Raw genomic sequence first — 20,195 nt, 5'->3', positions numbered from 1 at the left:
TACCATATTTCTTGTTTCATAAACTATTTTTACCAAGGCAGTTTTTTTTATCGGTAATCAAAGACTGTGTAATATCAGATTTCCTTCCTGGAACTGATGGCCATTGATAGAAAAACACTGAAACCCACTGAAGACCAAGCATTTACAAGTAGAAAGGAAGTAAAGCAAAAGGAAAATGATACCTGGAAGAAAAGGCTGAAACATGCAAAAACATCAAGCCTGGGGCTTCCTATTGGCACAATTGTTCAAGCAAAAATGGACCAGCATCCACCCGGGTTCAAACCCATCTTTGATGCATTATTTCACTTTGTTTCCATCTCTCTTGTGCCTTTAATTGTTCTGCACGATTTCACACTTTCAAATAAATGCAAACATCTAAACGTAAAACAAACAAAGAAGCAAGGTTTTAACTCTATGGTGTTGTCTTGTTCAACTCAGCTCGAGGGACTCGACACAGGGGACTTTGTAGGCATTAATGCTGTAGCTGTCCTGCTGTCCTCTGAGTCCACTAAGACCGTCTTCATTGCTGTACAAGAGGACGACTTGCCTGAAGCCGATGAGACATTTACCTTCAACCTTACTCTACAGGTAAATACCTGTGTGTGTGTGTGTGTGTGTGTGTGTGTGTGTGTGTGCGCGCGCGCACGCATGCATTCCATCTTTGTCTATTCAGTTTTGTATATGTTGCATTTATGTGCCAAATGTTTTTCCTCCTTCACTTCCTTCTCTCTCCTCCCTGGAGCTCCAAGTTTCTTCCCACAAAGTCTTACTATTCTTATTCTACCCCTGACCGTCTTAAACCCTAACCCCAGCTATGAAGCAATGGGGAGTGGGGCGTCACACAGTAAACCCTGGGTGGCTCTGAGCTGCAGGGTCTTTGATGTGTGTGCTGTGCAGGACTTTTCCAGGGCTTGCCTGGGTGGGGCCAAATATTGTGCGCGTCTCTGAGGTTCCCCACCAAAAAACTCTTTTGTGAAAAGAAACTAACTCTGACAGCAACAGCTTCACCTCACATTAGAATAAAGTGATTATCTCATTCACTGTTTCAATTTCACTGGGGATGTCCATACCACTGGTATATGTTGTTGGTTCACCATTGTAATTGACATACTATTGTCAGATGAAAGCTTTGTCTATTACAATGAATGACTGGATTCACAACCAAGTAAATTAATATCTTTTCATGCATTTGAGACTTATCTTTGGTGACACGACCAGCACCATATCATCAAGTACAATGTGCTACTTTATTGTAGTCTGTGTTACTGTAACATTAAAAAAATATGTCTTGGAATTGCTATTTTATCATGTTATTGTGTGTTTACGGTTGTGCATAGTGTTTTGAAGGACAACTATATATGTTTTAAAGTTTTAAAATGATTTTTAGTTTGTATATATTATTAATCCTTGTCAAAGGAATTACCATCACAGCTCAGGATGCCTAACACCTAGAGACTATCTCCATGGTTTCATGTAGCCTTTAGCTGTCAAGTTTGATTGATGAGCTCGGGGGTGGTGGTCTCGTTGTCTGCCCATCTTATCCCTCACGAAAAGACCTAAGATAAAGGTCATTGTGACTCTCTGATTGCCAACTATGTACATCTACAAAACAGCAACGACTCTGACCAGCTGTCAGCTGGAGTGACTTTCTTTAAATTGTTTTCAGCTTGACGCTGCATTTTTGTGACATCTGGTTAAAATCCAGTAGCACAACCCCATATTTAGCCTGCTACCAGAGTCAAAGACCAGATGAGGCCCACTCAGCTCTTCTGTTTACACTATAGAAGAGACAAAGCTTTGGCCAAATGCTAGCCTATCAGCTTACTGAAGGACTGTCTGGAGGATGAATGTGTTCTACAAAGGGTGTCATAGATCAAGCACTAGTAAGATATAAGAGGTATATTTATCATTTCTGACAGTTAAATGTGTAAACTCTTTCAATAGCAAATATTGTACCAACTTGGTTAGAATTTGAGTATGACAGAAACAGACATGTTTTACATAAATAGTGTGGAATTGTTGTAGATGATAGCAGGTGCAGCCTACCTGCACTATGCAGCAACAAAATACAGAAACACAGTGAGTTAGAGCATATTTGATTCCGGTTTATTTAGTGCTACATGTGCTTAACAAAAATAGTTTTTTAAGTAGCTAAGTTGTGTCTTAGTGTCACTGTATCTTTGACTATCTTTATGTCGTGGAGTGTGTGCGTATCGGTGCGACCAGCGTCCTGGCTCGCTCAGTGGCTTGGCTTTGTGAAAGCGTGCGGATTCTGTGTCTGGGAGCTGACCTGCTACAAGAGCTCAGCATCAGAAATAAAAGCCCTGTAACAGCTTGGAAAAGCCCTGTTTGAATAGCGGGATGAAAGCAAGAGGCCTAAGTACTTTCTTGTTTTACATTTTCTCCTTTGCTTGCTCTCACCTTAACATGCACAGACGCACACATGCCGTAGATTTCCTAAGGATTTTCAGTTGGCTGTGCTTGGCTGAGAAAAATGGCTTTTTGGGAGAAACTTGTGTTTCTGTTTATCATAATATGTTAAAACTCTAATAGTTGAACATTTTCCCGAATGCCTATGCGTACACTAATTAGCTAAATGTCCAGATGTTTGTATGTTGCAAAGGGATTTTGGAAGTTTTGGTGGAAACCTGTGCACTTGAAGTCAGAGCTCAGCCATGGATGATTCCAGCCCCGTTAGTGCATGAAATGCTTGTGAAAACATTGGTAAGCTCAATAATGGAAACCCTGGAAAGTTGCACTAAATAACAAGTCGGCATTTTTTGCACTTAATACTGTAGTACTCTGGAAAAAAACAAAACCCTTCCTTGCATAGATCATAGGGTATGGTTCTTTTTTGTTAGGTTAAAAACTCAGTGATTGTGAAATCACTGTGATTTTAAGCATGCTGAGATTTTAAGTTTGTTGGGTCTTAGTGCCGAATCACAGAGCACAGCACAAGTCCTGAAGAGGTATCCTGCTGAGAGCTTACCTGACAAATCAACTGGGCTGAAACCGGTACTTCCTGTCTTTGTGCCCTCTCACCATGGTCGCTCAGTGGGAGCACAGGAATGAAGTGAAGATAGAGGATAAGGCAGTTGTTGTGGCTTTTCACATGGGCACAAGTGTCAGGATTAACTGTTGGGGGGAGGTTAAGAAGTGTGAATGTAAATACTGTACTGTATATTTGGCCTGGTTTTGTCAAACCATTTCAATTCTCCCTACATTCCAGAGGTCCTCTAATGGTGTGACACTGGGAACACCAAACAAGGCAACCATCACCATCCTGTCCAATGACAACGCCTTTGGAATAATTGCCTTCAACTCGGTAAGAAACAAATTATCCTCATACATCTCCACTCTAATCTTGACCTTCAATAAAAGATGTTAAATCAGTTGTCCCTGACCAAAAACTTGCCACAACTAGACCTATTCATAATGTATTCACAAAATAATTAATCTCAATCCTGCTCTAGTCGTTTCCCCAGTTTGTGCCATGCTGCACCAGATTTGTAGGTTTTATAGTGAGTAATGATGTTGGAAAGTAGCAGTAGATTGTTAGGGGTCCGGATACTTTGGACTCAATACTGCAGTGAGACAGTCATGCCAGTATTGTGGTTGGTTTAGCACTGGGAGTTGGTGGCATTCCCAGGGGAGTTGTACCAGATGGTCTCGTATGCTGCATCATGATTTGGCTTGCCTAGTATCAATAAAGGTATTCTGGCCTTAGAAGTTGTGTTGATATACTAAATGAATTACTCTCATTTCTTTGCTTTATTATCATTGTTTTGTTTGCATTCTTCTTGATTTCTTTGGATATACAAGTGGAATTATGGAACAGTATCGATGACTGAAAATCAAACGAGACTAATTAAATCAATCGTATATTGTTGCTATGTTGAAAGTCAGTTCTTTGTAGTTGATAAGGATCTGTCCATGCTTTTTCAGTTAAAAGAGATTTTGCTCACTTTTATGGCCAGTTTAGGACCCATTTAGACTCCAATTTACTTTGTGTTTTGGATTGGTACTGCATTCTTTCAAATATAATGTTTTTCTTTGTTTCATAACTTGGCCAATTCTAATTGTCCATAAGAAACTGTTAAACCTGATTAAAGTGAACTAATTTGAGTTCTGTTTATCTGTGTTGTCTGTCTTCATCTCAGACTGAAGAGATTGTTGTTGATGAACCCAGAGGAAGGAACCATTATGTGCCTTTCACCCTAATTCGAGAAAAGGGAACATATGGGACTGTGAGTGTGAACTTTGAGGTGAGAGGTCAATGTTCATAAAAGCAACCTTGGACACTGTACTTGTAGTGTTGTTTAAAATGCTTTTGTAAGTTTATCCTTGTGAATGGGTAGCATATTTACAGTAAACAAAAATCTATATGGAGCACATGGGCATGCCAAAATACATACAGTATATCCCCTGTTCCTGTCCTTCCAGGTCTCTGAAGGTCCCAACCCTGCAAATGAGGATCTCAGTCCAGACAGAGGGAACATTACCATCCCTGTAGGACAGGCTGTAGTCCACTTCAATATCCTCATTAAAGATGACCAGGTATTTAACTGGTTCTTTCCTGTACCATTTAACCCACCAGGTTTAGTTCCATCAGTCTCTCCATCAGTGTACTAAACATTGCCAGTTTAATTTTTAATTTAATTAAAATTATTTATTTGGAAAATATGCTGTGGCTCTATAAAAAGGCCATATATGCATCCTTTCAACTTTAAATAAAATAAAACGTAGCATATTCTTACTCATATTGTTGCAAATTACATATTCAAACTTTTGAACTGGACTTTATATGAACGTGCGCGTCTTTCTCCGTGGTCCAGATCCCAGAGGACGATGAAGTGTTTTCAGTAAGGCTAACGGGTGTGTCGGGGGGAGCCCTCCTCAAGGCCAATGCCAGCAGTGTCCAGCTGAGAATCCGACGTAACGACAGCCCACTGCGGTTCTCCCACTCTATCCTGGCAGTACCAGAGTCTGCGGCGGTCATTGCCCTCAATGTGACCCGTGGTCGATTGACGGAGGATGGGCCACTCGTCGGCTCTGTTGACACCGAGGTTCCTTTCTGTTATTTATTTACCTAGACTTTTCACCGTCAAAGCGCAGGGAACAACCACTTTAACTTGTATATATACATACAGTTGACGAATTTGATACAGAACAAACAATAACCATGAGACAAATTTATATAAACCATCTGGACGCTACTGTCTTTAGGTCTCCATAGAATACATGGTGGTGAGTGGTGACGGACCAGGCAGCGCCACACCAGCTGTGGATTTCCTCGACCTGCAGCCAGTCAGAAGAGTTACATTCCCTCCGTTTGTCTACAAAACCAGCCTGCTGTTCAACATCAATGACGACGTGGTGCCAGAAATTGCAGAGTCCTTCCATCTGGTCCTGCTGGAGGAGACCATCAGAGGAGATGCTGTGCTGGTATCACCAAACGCTGTGCTGGTGACCATTGAGCCCAATGATAAGCCCTACGGTGTCTTATCAATTAGCAGCAGCGCGCTCATTCAGCCAATCAGCATCAATGAAGATCTGACACAGAGGTAGATAACTTACAAATATTTTGATGTCTGTAATGATATACATTGACAAAAATTATTTTATTTTTTTTATCTCTGTGGTTCAATACTGTAACTTCCCGAAACAGCTATTATGTATTGTACATACTGTCTGCAAATGTAAGCATAAATGCAAATGTGTCAAAATGAAAAGACATAAATGACATCCACGATTATCACTTCCCCAGATTTGATGGCATCATTATTGTAAGAAATGGAGGCAGCTTTGGTGCTGTGTTTGCCAACTGGTCCATCAGTAGAAACTCCAGTGATCGCTCGCCGGTGTCCGATGATTTGAGCCCTGAGGTGGGGACAGTAAAATTTGCTGCCGGTCAGGTGACTGCTGTGATTCCAGTAAACATTGTGGCAGATGATCAACCTGAAGAGGCGGAGGCCTTCATTCTTAAACTGCTGTCCAATACCGGACCTGGAAATGCAGAGGTCGACGAACCCATGGAGGTCAGTTTAGAAGAGATCTTTTATTGTTTTGGGTTTTCATGGGAGTAAAACAAATGCTGCACTTGTTAAAGAACACATCCTCTCAATTTTGCTGCATGTGTTATGCACGTGTGTGTGTGTGTGTGTGTGTGTGTGTGTGTGTGTGTGTGTGTTTGTGTGTAACCTAGTGTAAGGTACAGTGGCAAACTTGACACACTCTGCAGAAGTCGACCCCTTGGTGTGTAAGTTTGCTCCGTGTGTGTTCCCTTCATGTGGCTTCATCAAAACAAAGCGGAAACAGCAGGCACACTCTTGTGTGTCGTGTCTATGTTTCTTTTTTGTTTCCAGCGTGGGTGAAGTGGTGACAGGTTTTTATTGCTTCCATCTTTGTCCAAGCCACTCTTGGCGATGTGTGAAAGCAGTGGGAAGATCTAAGTCTTGTTTATGTTCAAGGCATAAGATGTCACATAGACACACACCCCAGAATCCCAACTCGGGCTGTGAGCCTATGGGGTCTGTTTGCCATCTGTGCAGAACAAGTTGACTCAGCAGAAAATCCTTAAAGAATAAACAAACCACTTTAACAGTAAGTTCATTGGTGTTAATTGTCATTAAAGTTCCACATGATATATCTCACACAAAAAACTGTTATACATATGACCCTGAGTTGTAAATTGGCTGTTGTGAATGTGCTAGGCAATTCATCCGACAAGTGTAGGTTCCAGGGAAATGAATGCAGCACAGTTAAATGCTCATGGAAAGTACTCTAGCTGTCTCGGCAGAGTTAATTAAAGAGGATGCCTCTCTAAAGTTAGATCAGAGCTCTGTTTTACTACTTTCCTCTCTCTACTCCTCACCTCTCCCTTTTTCTTCTTATGACCAAGACACAATCTTAGTAACATAAACACAGGATGAACAACAACATCCTCCAATGTAATTGATGGTAAATCTGGCCTTCAATGCAACTACCCCCTCATAGCTTGAAGATCTGTTGGCTGTCTCCGCACTGCACATGGCCCAGAGGCGCTCTCATTTTGACAATGTAACTAGGAATGGAAGTGCAATTTGTGTTTTCTGTCTTTCTAGCATAAAAGTACATCTCTTTTCTTATGCTGATTTGTTCATTTTATTCCTACTTATCATCTGGTCTTTCCCCATATTTTCCCCAGATGGTGTTCTACATCGAGGACAGTGACGATGTCTATGGGCTTTTTTGGTTTAACTCAGCCAAAGAGCAGAGCATCCAGAGCCAACCTGAGGGACGCTTCCTGTCGCTTCATTTTCTGCGAGATGGTGGCACGCTGGGAGACGTGTCTATGACCCTCACCGCCCTCTACATTCCCGCCGGTCCAATAGACCCAGCACTGGCCCGTGACCAGATTCTGAATGTTAGCAGGTCCATTAATGTGGTGTTTTCCCGTGAGCAGATGGTCCATGTCATACTACCAATCAGGAATGATGCCTTTCTGCAGAATGGAGCTCATTTCTTAATACAGGTAACAAGACTGGAGACAAGGGGATTTTTTTCACCCATTTTTCATGTTCAGATTTTTTCAACTTGTAATTCAACAGTAACTTTTTGCTTCCAAATCTAAAAGTGCGTCCTTTCTGCTTGTGTTTTTACCACTTGCCAAATTAGTGCTGTCCAAAGTTGAAGTGCCTCATTTGGATGTGTGAATGGTTTGACATTGGCACTTAAATCTGGCATGTTTCTATGGGATTTGTCCGACTGCCCCAACTAAGCACATCACTTACCCGTTATAGCGAGCAAAATAAAATGTACTAGAAAAGCCCTCTTCACATTCAGACGTATAACCACGTCACGCACTTTCAGCCTCAATGCTTTAATGCATACATGCACAAATATAAATGGAGTGAATAGAAATCTGAAAGGACATTCAACACATCTTAAAAAGTGAGGGAACAGAAATAACCATCTTTGAGCAATCAATTATTATAGTAATGTGCTGGGTTTTTTTAAGTTTCCAAAAACATCGAGCCTGTTGGAGCCTTCTATTGATTGAGTTATTTCTTCTGTTGCCCACAGCTGAATACATTGGAGCTAGTGGATATCCATCCCTCAATTCCTTCAAACAGCCCAAGGTTTGGGGGACCTCTGAACCTGACCTTGACTGTTACACCTGACATTGCCAATGGGGAAATTGGATTTGCAAGTAACACCACAGTGGTGGTTTATGAACCAGAGGACAGCAACACCAGCATGGTAAGATATGTGATGTTTTCAGCCGTAGTGCATACAAACAGTATCGATTCTGTAATGCTTGTCTCTACTGACTTGCAGAGTTCATCAATTTCTTACCTGACAACCTTCAAGATACCATCATTTTTAACATAATGCTGTCGACATTCATCGTTTGAGAAGTTTTGCCAAAATAATTACCCCTGTAAAAGAAAAAAAAACAGATTCTACCACTGCAACTGAGAAGAATCTCTAATCACCAACTGTTTAACCACTATAGTCAGAAGACTCTCCCTGTCCTGGCCAACTCTAATGTGTGTTCAAAAAGTATTATGTACGTGTGTAAATATAAGAGGTCACCTCTCATGATGTTTGGTGCAGGTGAGCCTCCCTCTGCGGCGTGATGGGACAGACGGTCAGGCTGAAGTATTCTGGAGTCTTCAGCCAATTGGAGCCAATCGTGACGATGTAACCGATTACGACCTGAGGCCTTTAAGTGGCTCAGTTGTCTTCCTGTCCGGGCAGAGTGACACCTCCATCAATCTCACTATCATGGCTGACAACATCCCAGAAGTCAACGAAACCTTACTGCTCACTTTGGATAGGTACGAACTTTAAACTCAGAGAAAAGTTACGAGTTAATCAACCTTATATGTAAGTGTTCATTCTGCTGTTTATCATCAAGACTTATCAGGCCTTACTTTCTATATAACAAGTGCAATATAATAACTCTTCGGGGTTGTATGTAATGTGTGATAGCAAACTTAAACAACAAGTGATTCCAGTGGCATAGGAAAGGCTGAGTGGGTCTCATCCCATCCCTCCTGTGGTTCTCTTGAGATATGTGTGCGTGGGGCGTGGGGGTGGTGGCATTGGGGTCGAGGGGGAGGCTCATCTGTTAATCTATGTTCTGATGAGAACGGCAGCTTTCTCTCCCTCCCACTCCTCCCCTGTAGGGTGGAGACTGCACGCTTTATAGTGTACTTTGGGTAAGTGGAGAGTGGAGTGAACCTGGGCCTTTTGTGTGGTGTGAATCAGGTCTTTGTTTTTCAGCGAAGGGCCTACTTCAGGATTTCTGGGGTCTTTGGTCAATGTGGGGATGAGGGGGACTGGGATAGGGTGGGGGATTCTGCGATGGTGTGAAAAAAGGGAATCCAAAAGAGAGTGATTGTTGGTAGTAAATAGAGAATCTTCTTTATATGTTTTTGCTCTAATTTAACCAGGCCTTTTGAAGATGGAAGTGTTTGTATGTATGGAGCGCCTTGGCTGGGACTGTTTGTTTGGAGTGCTTCATTCTGTCATGTCTTTGTGATGCCCTTTATGTTATGCTTGCATGGCTCCAATTTTCTCAGCATACACACATATACACACGCACCCCCCTGTGTTGCAATAAAGATGCAGGCATGCAGTTGATTGACATTGTTATTAAAAGTGGTCGAAGCAGCATTACATCAGCATATGGAGTCAATAATGGATGATCACACAATCCACGGAATGCATTACGAAGTTCAAGTTGAGCTGTTTAGCTATTGTTGTTATTATTGCAACACTCAACTAAAGCAACAGTCCAACAAACTGCCATGTCAGCGTTGTCATCTGCTGCGCCATGACGCTGACATGTATCAGTCTTACATGGGTACACTAAAAGCAGCTCTACAATCCCACATTAAAGATGGTGTTTGCAAAATAAAATATCTTACACTGTTTCTTCAGCTATGTTTCAGTCAAAGTTACATTATGATTTAACTATGTGTATGTGCTTGTGTGTGTCTTAGGAGTAATGTTGAGAATCAGATCCTGAAAGCTGGCTTCACCACCAGAGAGATTATAATCATGGAGAACGATGACCCTGGGGGAGTCTTCGAGTTCTCCCAGTTCTTCAGAGGTCCATGGGTTATCAATGTAAGTTTAAAACCGCAAACAAACAAAAATCTACAATTATTTATTTAGATTAGTCTGTGTAGTGTTTATGCAGCTACAAATAACCCTGGAGGTTTGTGGTTCAATATCAGTTTTTTTTTTAGATCTCACTCTGACCTATTGATGGAGACACAGAGACTTATTGTTTTTCAAAAATCTCCCAAATGTCTCTCATATAGGACCTGAGGCTGCTCATTTTGACCTCACAGATATGCAGCTGTTACTGACAGAATCTGGTGATTTTCTTACCAGATGGAAATTTCAATAAATAGCCTTGTGTGTAAGGGGTTAAAAACATCATGTTGTTATCTTCTCTACTGTCTCTGTGGTCTCATGACATCTGTACATTGTAAACCTAGGAGGGTGAGGCTGTGGAACTGCATGTGGTCAGAGCCCAGGGACAACTGCTGAAACAGCTGGTACGATATGCCGTCATGCCTTCAGGCAGCACAGAGTTTTATGGTGCAATGGGCATCCTGGAGTTCAAACCAGGGGAGAGAGAGGTGGTGGTGGCACTGGTGGCAAGGCCTGATGGGGTGCCTGAGGTAAGAACATGGTTAATAGTCATAATATTTATTTTTTCGTAGATTTTTTTTAAATTAATGTTGACATTTTGTGGTTACATGATACATATTGTTTTCCAGTTTCAATATTATTCGAGTTTAACTTTAGCAGCTCTCATCATGCTGTAAACCTGTTTTGTGTGTGTGTGTGTGTGTGTGTGTGTGTGTGTGTGTGTGTGTGTGTGTGTGTGTGTGTGCATACAGCTGGACGAGACTTTCTCCGTGGTACTTAGTAGCCACAGCACTCCACCCAGTCGTCTAGGCAACCACAGGGAGGTCAACATCACGGTGCGGAAAAATGATGACCCCTTTGGGGTCATTGAGTTCATCCAATCAGGACTGACGGTGGCCATCAATGAGAGCAAAGGAAACGAGACGCACCGGGGTACTTTGAAGGAGCACTCCTCTAGATAATAGTGATACTTTTCCATTTCAAGTGATATCTCATTGACACTTAAAATGGACCTAATTGCAGTGAATCACAGAACACTGGTCTGCATGTGGAGGCTGACTGTTATGTTAATGAAAACAAGAAAAGTGCTGTCTGTAGTTTTGTTTAATGCAGAAGAGCATGTTAATGCAGACAAACTAGTACATTGGTCAACTTCTACAGCACAAGATTCTTTGCAAGTTAGGAGAAATGAAAAGCTCCTTTAAGCCTTTAGTAAATGTATCACCCATGTTTGCTCTCAGCAACCAGGCATACAAGTGAGCTGTAAAATTAAAATCATGTGAAGTTTAGTTGTGACAAAGAAAAAAAGAAAAGTGCATACGCAAGAGAATTAATATCGATAATAGATAATCTGTATATTTCTATTCTCCCTCAGCTGTGTACCCAGTGGTGAGGAATAGGGGGCACTTCGAAGAAGTGTCAGTTTCGTGGGTCCTGGAGCCGGCTCTGTCCGGAGATGTCAGCCCCGTGCACGGAAACATCACCTTCAAGGAGGGGGAGTACCTGAAAAACCTCACTCTCTTCTCTTTACCCGATGAGGTAAATTGTTCAAGAAATTGCATGCAATTAACAACTGAGTTACATTTCCTTGTTTGAATTTCAATTTTTTGAATTTTTTATTTAAGATCCCAGAAGACATGGAGAATTTCACCATCACACTGTTAAATGCTACAGGTGGAGCAAGACTGGGAAACATACTCAATGTCAATTTATTGATCAATAAGAATGATGACCCAATTTACTTTTCTGGTAAGTATTTTATTATATAAGAAGGATCCTATTGTTGACTGTAATAACACATTAGTATGTCATAGCTACAAGCGATCACTTCTCACCTTCACTGACATCTCTCCTTTTCCTCCAACCTCTCACCTCAGAACCTGTCATTGTCCGGCTTCAGGAAGGCGAGGTCGCCAATTTTACTGTTCTGAGAGCGGGGCAGGCAGATTTTGTGGCCACAGTGATGTATCGAGTGGAATACGGTGACGCATCACCAGATGACCTGACCATGCTGAGTAATGACACATTGCTTGTGTATGAAGTGGGTGAATGGATGAAGAACATCTCTGTGGCTGTTGAAGATGAACACATACCAGAGACTGATGAACCTTTTTACATTGTACTCTACAATGCCACAGGTGAGTTTGGGCTTATTTTTAAACAGGTGATTAGAAGAGGTCTTTTCCGTATATTATAAGGATATCTTCTGTGAATCTGTTCTCATGTCAGCCAACATAGGATGTGTCATGTCTTCATAGATGTTGGTCCCCTAAGATAATGAAAATATCTGCATTCCTCCTGATCATTAAAACTGCTGAAAGTCAGTTGTCTTTTCTTTCGGGATTCCCATAGTCAAATCTCTAAATTATACCTCATCTCAAAGTAACGTCAACACCTTCTTCTTTGTTTATTTTCTTTTGTCTTAATGGTCTAATATTTTACACTTTTCCTATTTTATTTGCTGTTTTTATATCCATAAGAAGATATGTTTGCGCTTTGGAATTCCAAAAACCATCTCAACACAGTTACACATCTGCTTTCAGCTTATCTCAGTATCTCTACCAAGAAAAGGCTATTTTGTGCCTTTAAGGTGCATTGATATTTATGACCCTCTCTTCTGATTGGCTGACTCTTTTCTAATTGACGCAGAGCTGGGTTGATCATACATTTTCTATGGTCTTGTAGCTTGCTGGCTTTGCATCAGAATGACTGCTCTGTGTTGTCCTCCACATAAAGGGTTGGACAGTGAGCTGTTCTGAGGGTGGACATTTGACATGAGCATGTGTTTGTGACCTGCTTTTTAATCAAAAAGCAGAAAGGGAAATCTGAATTTCTACAATATGGGACCTTAATGCCAGTTGTACATATACATAAAGGAACAGTTGGGTTATTTAGACTTTTCTGTGATAACACTGAAAGCTCTCCTAATCCCAGTATTGTGTTTCATGTATGTGACTGAAAGGCTGCCGGGCCCCCAACAGGACCTTAATTATCAGACTCCAGACATTCTAAGACACAAAGGGCGGACACTCCACTGGTCTCTTTCTGTTTACTGATCAGCAAGGAGTGGAGCCGAGTGAAGGGTTAGCCTCTGGTTTATGCCAGGGGATTGTCCTGGCGGGGAATGTGTTAAAAGTCAAGAACCTCAATGTTTAAGGTCAACCAAACTCATATTGGAACCTTGAAACCCTTTACCTTGCCTGATTTAATCATGAGCGGATTTGCATGCTTGTTACAGTGAACTCGTAGTCTGGCAACTTAAGGTATGTGCTTGTAAGAGGTTATTGCAGTTATGAGAACACTATGTCAGCAAAATCCCCTTCCCTTGTAATTATTTTTTAATTATTTAAAAAAAAAAAAATCTTTAAATATAAATGATTGCAGTGTATTAAGGTTTTGTCCTTGGTTTTCTTCAGTGTCTGTCTGTCTGTTTGTCTGTCTGTCTGTCTGTCTGTCCATCCATAATTTGGTTATTTGAGGATGCAGACTGCATCAGCATAGGTCCTGATCTAACCTGATAATATTCATGCGCACACAGGCGATGCTGTTGTGTATGGATCAGACACAGCTACTGTGGTGATTGAAGCCAATGATGATGCCAATGGGATTTTCTCTCTGGAATCTACAGAAAAACCTGTTGAAGAGGGCAAGACCAATGAGTTTTTGTAAGTTCATGTTTTCTTTATACAAAACATTTTTATTTAGAAGTTTTTAAAGAGTTTAAACGTTTTTTTTTTTGCTGGCCTTCCTTCACTGAAATTACTTTTTTCTTCATTCCAAGTGTACTACGTACCAGAGGCCATTTTGGTAATGTTACAGTCTTCTGGCAGCTATTTGCCAACGACTCAATGACTCCTCTGGAAGAAAACCAGGAGTTTACAAACACAAATGGCTCCATCACCTTCACTACAGGGGAGGAGATTGAGCCTATTGTCCTGGAGGCCATCTCAGATAAACTTCCAGAGTTCAATGAGTATTTTGTGCTCAGGCTGGTAAATATCTCGGGTAAGTTTAATATAAAAGTATCAAATTTAACAGATTAAATTCATCACTAGAGAAAATTGGCAGCTGCTATCACAAAATTATGTTGTAATTGAGTTTAAACTCACCATTAAAGTTGATTTGAGTAATCAGCTTTAAAATCTCCGCACTTTGAATTGTATATTTATATTTACTCTTCAAATCTTGTCCATAATTTATTTTTAGGTGGTTACCCCGGGGAGGGTGGACGACTAGCTGAGACTTCTCTGAATGCCTCAGTTCTCATCCCTTTTAATGATGACCCATTTGGTGTTTTCACAATCGCTGACAGCAACCTGGACCAAGAAGTAGCTGAAGATGTACCCCCTGAAGATGATATGGCTGATGTCACTTCCTTCACCATCCTCCGACAGCAGGGTACCTTTAGTGATGTGCGGGTTGCCTGGGAGATTGTTTCTGGAAACTTCCCACAGGGCCTCCCTCTCATGAATGACCTGATCCTTCTGGCCTCTTTTCCCGACGAGGTTGAGCTCAGACCTCATGCTCGGAGACATCACTCAGCCACGGACACGTGGTTTTTCTCTGGGCTTCCAGGAGCGTATGGTACCATCTCCCCTGAAGATGGGCCTGCTGCCGTTGGCAACTTCACCTTCTCTGCTTGGCTGGTGCCCAGACAAGACACGGACGGCTTTATAGTGTCCAAAGGAACCAGAAACGGGAGCTTGTATTATGGAGTGAAGGTCCACACCAATGAGTCCCATGTCACACTGATGTTGTACTATACAGTAATCGGGTCAAACAATACCCAGGTGGCCCGGGCCACTGCTGAGAAGTTTATGGAGGATAATACATGGCTGCATGTTATCATTACAGTTGATGATGGGATTATTGAGTTCTTCTTGGATGGGAGCCCTATTCCCGGGGGCTTGAAGAGCATCAAAGGAGAGGGCATCAATGATGGTAAGCTGCTTTACTGAGATTTATTAAACATATCATAGTGACAGTTCATGTTGTTGAGCATATAGTCAGTGTTCATCGTATCTTATTATGAAGCTCAAGATAGGAGCTCCTACTGGTCTGTGGTTAACACGAGTTGTCACTTTGGAGCAGGTTCCACATGACATTGTAGTTGATCGATATACCTTTGGTCTGAAGATCAAATATTGGCCTCTTTGCACCGCTGTTAGTTGTTACCAAAATACCCAAAAAATGAAAAACTAATTTTTTTTTTTGCACTTGTCCTGTCCCGATTATTACATCATCGCCTGATCGCAATTATTTGAGTGTAATCGTCATCATTTTGCATAATGTTTTGCATTGCTTTTATTTAGGTCAACAAAAACAGCTTGATGAAACTAACAGAAATGTCATATATCTATTGATATATCCATTGTTTGAGTTTTAATGAGTCTAATTGGCGCTTGTAACTAGTATTACCAGTTAGTTTGAATGTGAAGCTGTGAGAAAGTTACCCTTTTTGATGCTTGCAGTGTTAGAGGCATTTTGTCTAACACATTAATTCAATGTCAAAATGTTATCTGAAGGCCCTGTGTGGGAAGGGGTTTCAAACTTGTTTCATTTTCCCATATGGAAGTCTTGAATTCTTAAATTTAAAAGCATGTTTACCTTCACGTGCTTACTCATTGTTCAGGACTACTGGGACTCCTCTGCAATGCTTGAGTGACCACTTAGCCTTTACACTGCTGGACATTATTACTGCTGAAGGGAATCAGTCGGCATCTTCTTTTCTTCCTATTTTCTCTAATTGATTGAGACAATAGCCAGTATTTGACCAAAAGCTCCCAGAGGGGAAATATTCTGATGCCTCTGGCTAACCGCAGTCACAGTAGATTTAGACATAATCATCAGTCATGTCGTGTTATTGTCTGCTCCCGGTAACTCAACCTCACAGATGCACTGCTTTGTGTCAGGACTTTGTACTTGCTCATTGTGGTAGATTTCCCGCATTTGTCCCATTTTGTACAAGCAGAGGAATTGATAGGCGCGGGAGGTGTAAATGTATAAATGAGTAATGAGTAAGAGCCGGACCGAGGCATCTGATGGCTTTAATCAAGATTCTGTTTGTGGTCCAAATACGATCCAACCAAAACAACCAAATTGGTTCCACTATTAATAATAATTGGATTAGATGACCCTCGTTATTTTACTGGTGCACATCACCACAAGATGTCGCAATAATAAGCGTGAAATTGATGCAACTTAAATTCAACCTGAATGAACTCACCTGATCTTAAACGAGCACAGACTTGTGGAAAAACTTTGAGTTGCATAATTTTAACAACTTTAAATGTGAATTACATTAAATCAAATCATTTTATCTTTGTGTTATTTCATAAAAATATTTGTCATTGTGTGACTATAGCTAAGCAAACAAAAACAACACTATTATATACCGAAAGTGGGATGTTGGGAATTATATACAAGATTCAAGCAGTTTATAAGCTTTTAAAGGTACAGTGAAACTTGCTCTAAACATGTGATCTTGTCAGACACAAACTTAACACCAAAACAAATTCAGGTTAGTATGTCTGCTTTTGACCAAGCATCACATCAATCCACCAAAATGTTAATGCCTCTCTGACATATTGTTACATCATATCGTGTTGTGCTTGAGGTAATGGTAATTTTTGTTTTACTTATTTGTCTAAGCCTTTCTTACTTGTATGGCTTAAACATTGTATTATTTTTTACAGTTTCTGGTTAAAATTCTTCTTATTGTATATTGATATACTGTATTTTATTGATATAAAACATTGTACATTGTTTTCTGGGTATTTTTACTCCAGGACCTGCCTCAGTGTTTATTGGGTCAAATGTTGGGGGCGAACAGCGCTACACTGGCCTTCTCCAGGACGTCCGCTTGTACCACACTAAGCTGAACCGCAGCCACATCCACGAGCTCCACACTCAGCCTGCTAAAACAGACCTGCGTAACATCTCAGGTTACCTACGGTACCGGCAGGACGAGAGGCAAAAGTCATTCGTGGTTGAGGTCAGAGATGACAACGAGGAGGAGGGCGAGGAGGTGTTCCTTCTACAGTTGGTGGCAGTGCGTGGTGGAGCGCGCCTCCCCCTCCCCAGACCCACTGCTGTTTTGCGAGTCATGAAGAGTGACAATGCCAATGGGCTTTTTGGATTCACTGGTGCCTGCATACCCGATGTAAGTGCACAGTATTTAAGTTAGTGGCATTTAGTTGATCAGTCTGCTACAGGAACCTTTCAGCCACGTAAAATAAGTTATATGTAAAAGTAAATGTGAAATAAGCCACATGCCCACGATGACAGTACTATTGTCATCAGTGTCATGACTTACTTGTGTCTACACAGTGAACATATGCATAGAAACACATGTAATGTAAGCCCAATTGGTTTGTCAGTCCCTGTCCTGCTACATATTTTATCAGCCTCCATGCCTGGCTGCAGGGAGAGCATGCTCTCTCTTTTTAGTGGGATTGGATGAACGGGCCTTCTCAGGTAGAGCGACAGCTGGTGATGCAGCAGCAAGTCTGTCAGTGAGAGCATTCCTATAGAAGTGGATCAGGAGTTCCATCACTGGAAACGGGAGATCTTGTTCCTCGTATCCATCAGTAGAACAGGTGGCAGGGCAACGGATGGCATTCCATCAGAACCAGAGGATCTCCTCTATGTCCTCCACCATTTGGGGATAGAAAGACATAGAGGCACGGGGGCTATCAAGTTTTCCTTCTCTAAATCCCATGATTACTGTGCTGGAATTAAATCAGCCCATTAGCCTAGTTGATAACGCTAGCTCAATTAAGCCTAAGAAACTACAGTGAAATGCATTTAGTATTGATTATATCCTCCAATGGTTCTGAATAAATGTGTGTTTTTAATTCTTTGTATGTCCTTCTAGACCACTGAAGAGGGCTCCACTATCTCTTGTGTGATTGAGCGTACGCGGGGATCTCTGGACCATGTTTATGTCAACTACACTGTTACCCAACTAGACAGCTCAGACAGTGACATGCCAGCCCATCAAGACTTTGTTAATGCGACTGGAGCGGTGCTATTCGGTCCTGGACAGCGCTCTGAGGTGTGTGTGAGTGTGTGTGAAAGTCTTGCAGGAGCTGGGGGAAGCCCCTCTTATTTCATCCGAGGTGACAACGTGTGCGGTCACTCACTGTCTGCAAACAGGTGTGGAGAAACTAGTGCACACTGCAATTACTCCTAAGAATATGATTAAAAAAAACAACAACTTTGTTTACACTTTAATAGCAGTCATTTAAAGTCATCCAATTGTAATGTTTCTAGATAACCAGCTCCATCTAGTGGTCTGTTGGTAGCAGAGTTTCTGACAAATTAACAGGTGTCAGCAGATGATACAGTTTGCTCAACAAAGACACAAAGACCACATTTATCCCCCCAAAAAATAGTTGTAATATCAATAGCTATCCAAATCAACCACCAATGAGGGCTGGAATATAAACTATTTGTTTTACAAAATATAAGTATAAGGTTTTCCTATCTTCCTGTTAGGTACTGAACCTGATGGTGCTGGATGATAACCTCCCAGAGCTTGCAGAGTCCTTTCAAATCACACTGTTGTCAGCAGAGTCTGGTGACGGAAAGCCAGGCTCCACCCCCACCAGCGGGGCAAGCATCGACCCCAATAACGCTGTCAACACCGTCACTGTCACAGCTAGTGACCATCCCTATGGTATTCACCTTGTTTCCCAAAAAACAGTGTTGTTGCAGTGATGCTATTCAAGCTATCAGAGTTCATAAGCTTCTGTTGGTTTCTCTCTTTTTCTCCATATATGTTCATAACCTCCCACACACTGCCTTACTACTTCCTTTTCACCTCCTTCTTATTACATATTCTCTTGTTTCCATCACTAAACACACTCACTCTTTCCTGATCCAGGCCTGCTGCAGTTTCAGCCCAGTCCTCCAGCGGAGGGTTTGATCTCTCCAGCATTAGAACCTGCCCACATCACTGTCAACGAGGAAGACGGACAGATCCGTCTGCCGGTGGCCAGGGCCCAAGGCCTTTTGGGAAGGATCATGGTAGGATACAGGACTTCCCCCTTCACGGCCTCCAGCCCTGAAGACTACGAGGTTAGTTTTCACCGACGTCTGTCTGTCATCTTACCGATGCATGCACAATGATAATGTATTGATAAACAAACAAGCAGATGAAGGGAAAATACATTTTCACTGCTTCCCTGGTTTCCTGTCTGTCTGTATTCTACTGGCAGGACTCAGAGGGCATGTTGGATTTCCTTCCAGGGGAGAGGTTGAAGTTCATCAGTGTCACCATCGTAGACAATCCTGTCCCTGAACTAGACAAGATTTTTAGAGTGGAGCTCTACAATGCTGATGGAGGAGGTGAGAATTTTGAGCCCCAGTTTAAATCGCATTTTGATTTGTTTTAGGCCCTAGTAGATTAGTACATTTTTATTAGAACTCTTTATTGTCAGTCTTTTTTTTAATTGAAGCTGAACTTACCCTGTTCTACACTACTGTCCTTGTGTGTTTGGTGTGATGCCCCCGTGTGCTTCCCAATACCTACATATGTGACGACCTACCTACCCTCCTTCCTATACACCCTTCGACCTCTACCTCTCTGGTGTGATTCTAACCTGGTGTGACACTCCTGTGATCCTCGTGTGTGATCCATCAGTGGATCAGTTTCTGCATAGTGAAGGGAGTGGTAGTGGGGACAGTGACTATCAATTCCTCCTTCCATCCTATCACCATCATGGTAAGTATTCCCCACCTTTACTCCCCCAAACTGCTACTTGTCTCCATTCCTGCATCCCTACACTTTAGTGCATGTACACACATCTGTAGGTGTGTGCGTGTGTGCATGCACGTGTGGTATTTACATTATACTGTGACCCCTGTGAGAAGTTCTCAAGGAGAGCGATGTGGGAAAAGCAAATAGTCTCTCAGGGGCCAGATGGGGAAAGCAGTTGACATGAACCATCCGATACCCCAGTGTTTTACACTAGGTTTGGATTGCAATCACCTCTTCTGAAATACCCTCCACACATGAAATCTGATGGTTTTGACCAAAA

General features: G+C 41.8%; 1 protein-coding gene across 1 annotated transcript in view; it reads left to right on the top strand.

Moving 5' to 3' along the window:
• adgrv1 (adhesion G protein-coupled receptor V1) overlaps nt 1-20,195 on the top strand; it is a 103,370-nt gene that overhangs the window by 9,780 nt on the left and 73,395 nt on the right. The window contains exons 3-28 of the mRNA XM_069178331.1: nt 439-588; nt 3,230-3,325; nt 4,161-4,265; nt 4,444-4,557; nt 4,836-5,066; nt 5,227-5,564; nt 5,768-6,038; nt 7,187-7,513; nt 8,065-8,241; nt 8,599-8,822; nt 9,174-9,206; nt 9,993-10,119; nt 10,497-10,682; nt 10,905-11,085; nt 11,528-11,691; nt 11,778-11,901; nt 12,030-12,290; nt 13,691-13,817; nt 13,934-14,157; nt 14,359-15,093; nt 16,941-17,314; nt 18,029-18,208; nt 18,652-18,832; nt 19,040-19,233; nt 19,374-19,503; nt 19,799-19,879. Of these exons, the coding sequence (XP_069034432.1) occupies nt 439-588; nt 3,230-3,325; nt 4,161-4,265; nt 4,444-4,557; nt 4,836-5,066; nt 5,227-5,564; nt 5,768-6,038; nt 7,187-7,513; nt 8,065-8,241; nt 8,599-8,822; nt 9,174-9,206; nt 9,993-10,119; nt 10,497-10,682; nt 10,905-11,085; nt 11,528-11,691; nt 11,778-11,901; nt 12,030-12,290; nt 13,691-13,817; nt 13,934-14,157; nt 14,359-15,093; nt 16,941-17,314; nt 18,029-18,208; nt 18,652-18,832; nt 19,040-19,233; nt 19,374-19,503; nt 19,799-19,879 (5,335 nt within the window). The remainder of the gene's footprint in view (nt 1-438; nt 589-3,229; nt 3,326-4,160; nt 4,266-4,443; nt 4,558-4,835; nt 5,067-5,226; nt 5,565-5,767; nt 6,039-7,186; nt 7,514-8,064; nt 8,242-8,598; nt 8,823-9,173; nt 9,207-9,992; nt 10,120-10,496; nt 10,683-10,904; nt 11,086-11,527; nt 11,692-11,777; nt 11,902-12,029; nt 12,291-13,690; nt 13,818-13,933; nt 14,158-14,358; nt 15,094-16,940; nt 17,315-18,028; nt 18,209-18,651; nt 18,833-19,039; nt 19,234-19,373; nt 19,504-19,798; nt 19,880-20,195) is intronic.

Source organism: Embiotoca jacksoni, unplaced genomic scaffold (assembly GCF_022577435.1).
Source record: "Embiotoca jacksoni isolate LCO1_2020_lvr unplaced genomic scaffold, fEmbJac1.0.p SCAF_8, whole genome shotgun sequence".
In the NCBI taxonomy this organism is placed as follows: Eukaryota; Metazoa; Chordata; class Actinopteri; family Embiotocidae; genus Embiotoca; species Embiotoca jacksoni.
This window is presented reverse-complemented; position numbering and strand designations above follow the sequence as displayed.